General features: G+C 41.7%; 1 protein-coding gene across 1 annotated transcript; it reads left to right on the plus strand.

Annotated features, from left to right (window-relative positions):
- The first annotated feature begins 978 nt into the window (after positions 1-978).
- Positions 979-2,142, plus strand: LITAF (lipopolysaccharide-induced TNF factor). The gene is made up of 3 exons (XM_009872845.1): positions 979-1,150; positions 1,549-1,705; positions 2,034-2,142. The coding sequence occupies exons 1-3, from the start codon at positions 979-981 to the stop codon at positions 2,140-2,142; spliced, it is 438 nt and encodes a 145-aa protein (XP_009871147.1).
- Positions 2,143-4,354: the final 2,212 nt, after the last annotated feature.

Here is a 4,354-nt window from a genome sequence, read left to right on the forward strand (position 1 = left end):
ATTATAGCTTTGGAAAGCTATAATTTGGAAAATTAATTCTATATTACTGTAACAATGTAGAACTAATTATCCAAATACAAGTTGATCTTCCCATATAGTACTGAGTGAAAAGACTTGCATGTATACGGAGCGATTGTATGTGCAAGAGAGAATAGAGTATGGTTCTTGGAGAGCTGTCTGATGGTCCTTAGGAGGAAAAGAAGAGGAGAGATGGATTAACCACCATTGATGCCATAAGAGACTTCAACAAAGAAGTTGGTGGGCAGAGTATAGGAAGTGGGTAGGCAGGGAGAAAAAGAGAAAATTTGTGCTGAAATCACAATAATTTTTCCACTTTGGGAAAAGGCGGTGGTTAGCCTTCTTACCCTCTGTAATGAAATAACAATTGGTGCATGAAAGTCAGTGAGCTTGTTAACGCAAAACTTTGTTAAGCAGCAAAAATGGCAACCTTAAATGTATTTGAGAGTTGTAAAAGCTTTAAGTGGAGCTCGATATTTATTTATAATCACAGCAGATATAGTCTTCTTCAAATATTTGAGCTTTACCACAAACCAGGCCCGTGTTAGTTAGCAGCTACCATGTGGCCTGTCATGCTGTTTGGTTTTTCAGGAGAACGAGAGGGGTCTGAAATACTGATCTTGGAGAATTGGGAATAACTGCCAGCTAGCTTAGTATACTAATAAGGATGCCCCATGACCCCATTTTAGCATTTTTAAGTTATAAAGGAAGAATTCGTGGTGGGGAAAAAGTGGAAAAACTACTCTGTGAAAGAGGAAGAGAGAAGGAAGCAACAAAAACGAAATCAGGATTATTATTTAATACTATCAGAAAAAAAAAAGTCAATAAATTTTATGCTGGTAAAGGTGAATTCTCATCTAGTTATCTTCTTGCTTTCTGTCAGAATAGAGCCTAATTATTTGTCACATGCCGTCAATAAATAATGCCTTTTGTTACAATTTTGTCATGTTTTAGGTGCAAATGTCTGCTCCAAGTGTCCCATCTGCACCACCTTCTTATGACGAAATAGCAGGAGTCAACACGAGCAATCCTTTCCCTCAGCCATATCCAGACTTTGGGCAGAAGCCAGGCTGGAACGGAATGAGCCCTCCCCAGTACGCGGGACAGCCTGCACCAGCCAGTAACCCCCCCAGTAAGCCTCAGAAGTGTGACTGTGCCTCGCGTTAAGGAGCTGTCAGGTGGCTGTGCGGCAGGTGCTGTGCAGAAGGTGAAAGATGGTGGTTCACAGGTGTTCCCCACCTCCCAAAAATATTTTTGAAGGGAATAAGGTGAACCGATTCTTGCAAATCCTTCGGTATGCACTCACATCAATAACAGCATTTGGCTTTCTGTAGTTTTTAATGCTGCCTTATTCTTAGGACAGTATGTTCCTCCATTAGGAGAGACCATGGTAATTTCTTTTTGTCATCGTGCATTTCATTGCTCTCAGCCTCAAATATTTCAGAGTGCTGACTGGTTCTAGCTCAGGGGAAGCTGATTAACTTTTTTCCGTATTTACCCATTGAGTAAACAGTGTATTTCTCTGCTCAGTTACAGTTCAAACAGTGTATGTGCAGCAACCAGTAGTATTTTCTGACCGCCCAGTTCAGATGTGCTGCCCTTCCTGTAACCAGACGATTGTGACACGTCTCTCGTACGGCTCAGGAGCTTTGACTTGGCTGTCATGTGGTGGCCTCTGCCTGGTGGGGTAGGTCGATTCTAATTCACACTTTATTTTTCTCTTCTTCCATGACTTACTGTGGCTCTAAGGAATAAAGAAGCTCTCAACTTTGTTGCTTTCTCGTTCTGTCTGGGGCATAAGCCTTGGTGGTTTGAATAGCCTACATCTACATTTAAGTCCTAAAGGACCTTAAAGCAGCTCTGGAACACTCATGTAATGGACTCCATAGCCATGTGTGTTCTTTCTAAAGCTTCGTGGCGCCGGTTTTACTGATGGCTTTTGCAGAAAATATATTTTACCTTCTTGTGTATGTAATAAGTGATAAAACAGTTTGGTTTGTTTCTTTTCTTTGCAGGTGTATACTTGGCTGCTGCCTAATTCCCTTCTGCATTGATGCCCTAAAGGATGTAGATCACTTCTGTCCAAACTGCAAAACTCTTCTTGGTTCTTACAAACGTTTATAGGCAATGTTTAAACATTGATAATGGGTTGATGAAGTTGATTAACACCCCTGCAGGCTCTTCCTGAAGCTTCATGAACGCTTCCAAAAGTTGTTTCTGTGCATCCTGTCACTGGAAACCAATCAAAAGTAATGTTCATTGCTAGATTGTTTGAATAAGAATTTCCTTGAGAGGATTTGACTGGGGTCTGTAAAAAGTATACGTAATCTCTATGGGCCACTCAGTCCAGCGCCAGCTGATAGCAACTAAACATTTTCCCTTTCCACATTACACCAAACAGGTTGGTGATGTTCTTCAGTTAATCCTGTCTCGGTCATGTTGCACGCCAGCGTGCGTGCTTACAGGCTGGGCGTGGAGCGAGAGGAGAACATCTATGGAGACCTGGATGGTCTCATGCTTGCTGTTGATGCTTTCGCAACAGCACTGTTTACGGGGAGGTGCTTGCCTCTAACACAGGTGCCCCTCTCTGACAAAAGAAGTGATTTATTGGCATCTTCTCCTGAGCACTAAAATTCACTTTAAAACTTCCTCAGTTGAAAGAGAACCAAACCTAGAGGCTTCTTCTTGAAGGCTGCTTTACCAAATGGACAACTCAGGTTATTGTGCGTCTATGGTGATTCAGTCTAGTACCTGAACTGCCTTGACAGCTGCAAGTCTACTCATATCTGTACTCTGCAGTAAAGATGTTCATACAGGAATTTTTAACAGTATTTGTTAGTGGTTTTTGTTTGGTTGGGGTTGTTTTTTACTGCTAATTTCTAAGTCTGAGAAGTGTTCTCTTCTCACAACCCCTGTGGAAATGCCCATAGAGCTTTGGTTATAGCACTGGTAAACTTTTCTATAACTTGTAAACATTTCTATAACTTAACTGATAGAACAGAAACAAACCTTAGCCTTATCTTATGGCTTGAATGCCACCTGCAAAGCTTTTATATGACCTGGGCTTTTAATTGTTGATCTGTTTGTTAATTACCATTTCTTCAGCAAGAAGGTAACGTTTGTTAAGGAGTCTCCCTGATGATTATTTAGACTTGCACTCTGATTTTGCTAAATGAAAGAAAGAACTTCTGTTTTCAGAAACTTAAGCTGGATATGCTTATTTAAGACCAAGATCACAAAAACTTAAGGAATGAGGTTATGAAGGTTGAAGTATTTTATCACGTCATAAGCAGCAGACGGGTGTGGATAACATCTGGGTGCATTTGAATGGTACCTGTCTAGAAAAGGCAGACAGGTGTTTAAACAAGGCTATGATGCTAACACTGTATTTAAACTTTGTAAAAGGAAAAAGCTGAAATACATGCAAATAAAAAATACTGCATTAACTGTTCTTGCCAGACGTGCCTTCTGTAACTACTTGATAGAGGTTAACTTCTGAAAAGTCTTTCAACACTTCACATTGGAAAGTGCTCCATCCCCGGAAGCATTCAAGGCCAAGTTGGAGGGAGCCTGATCTAGTGGGAAGTAATTCTTTGATATAAATCTGAGAGCTTCATGCATCACAAATACAACCTCTAGGGTTTTGTTAAAACTGCTGCTGCTTGTGGGTCAGTCTGCAAGTGGTTTAAGAACTTCCTTGTGCACTTTGGAAAGGTTTCTGTCCTCCCTGTGCCAGAAGAATTTACATGAGTACCTACCAACTGGCAAGAGAATGGTGGAGATGAAAAGCTGGTAGTTTTGTAGCTTACCACTCTTGTGTGGGTGCTGCTGCACCCCTTCTTTAAGGGCCTGAGTGACGCTCCATCACATTCTGTGTTCTGATGACACAGGCAGTGATTCTCACCGACACAAGTCACGGGCACTACAGTAAAGGGGTATTCACACCCCCCTTCCCCGCTGGCTCCATGGATTTCACAGAAAATTTCCTTCTTACCAGTTCATCATCAAAGCCAGGCAGGAAGAAGCCATGAGGCATGCAGTGCTTCCAGACCTGATGTTTGCTGGCATGGTGGGGAGGAGTTTTAGTTCCTTTAGTACTCAGGTTGGTCTGGTATTGGGTAATCCTGCCACACACGGATTTGGTAAGTCCTCAATTCGTTATTCCCTTAGCTCCCCTTTTCTGTCCAAAGTGATCGTTGGAAAATCTGAAGAAGTGGCACATGCACACAGAAGAACACTGACTGAAAAAATAATTGTGTGGGGTTTTCTTAGTTTTCTTCTATGGGCACAGTCCGTTGCCTCTCTTTGAATTCTTTGTACGGATTGAGAATAGAAC

This window comes from Apaloderma vittatum, unplaced genomic scaffold (genome assembly GCF_000703405.1).
Source record: "Apaloderma vittatum isolate BGI_N311 unplaced genomic scaffold, ASM70340v1 scaffold43077, whole genome shotgun sequence".
Lineage (NCBI taxonomy): Eukaryota > Metazoa > Chordata > Aves > Trogoniformes > Trogonidae > Apaloderma > Apaloderma vittatum.

Bases quoted from the DNA above. Each gene is read 5' to 3' on its own strand.
- LITAF (XM_009872845.1), top strand. From the start codon at position 979: ATGTCTGCTCCAAGTGTCCCATCTGCACCACCTTCTTATGACGAAATA. The intron at 1,151-1,548 runs GTAAGCCTCAGA...TTCTCTGCTCAG, and splicing joins ACCAGCCAGTAACCCCCCCA to TTACAGTTCAAACAGTGTAT. The intron at 1,706-2,033 runs GTAGGTCGATTC...TTTTCTTTGCAG, and splicing joins GGTGGCCTCTGCCTGGTGGG to GTGTATACTTGGCTGCTGCC.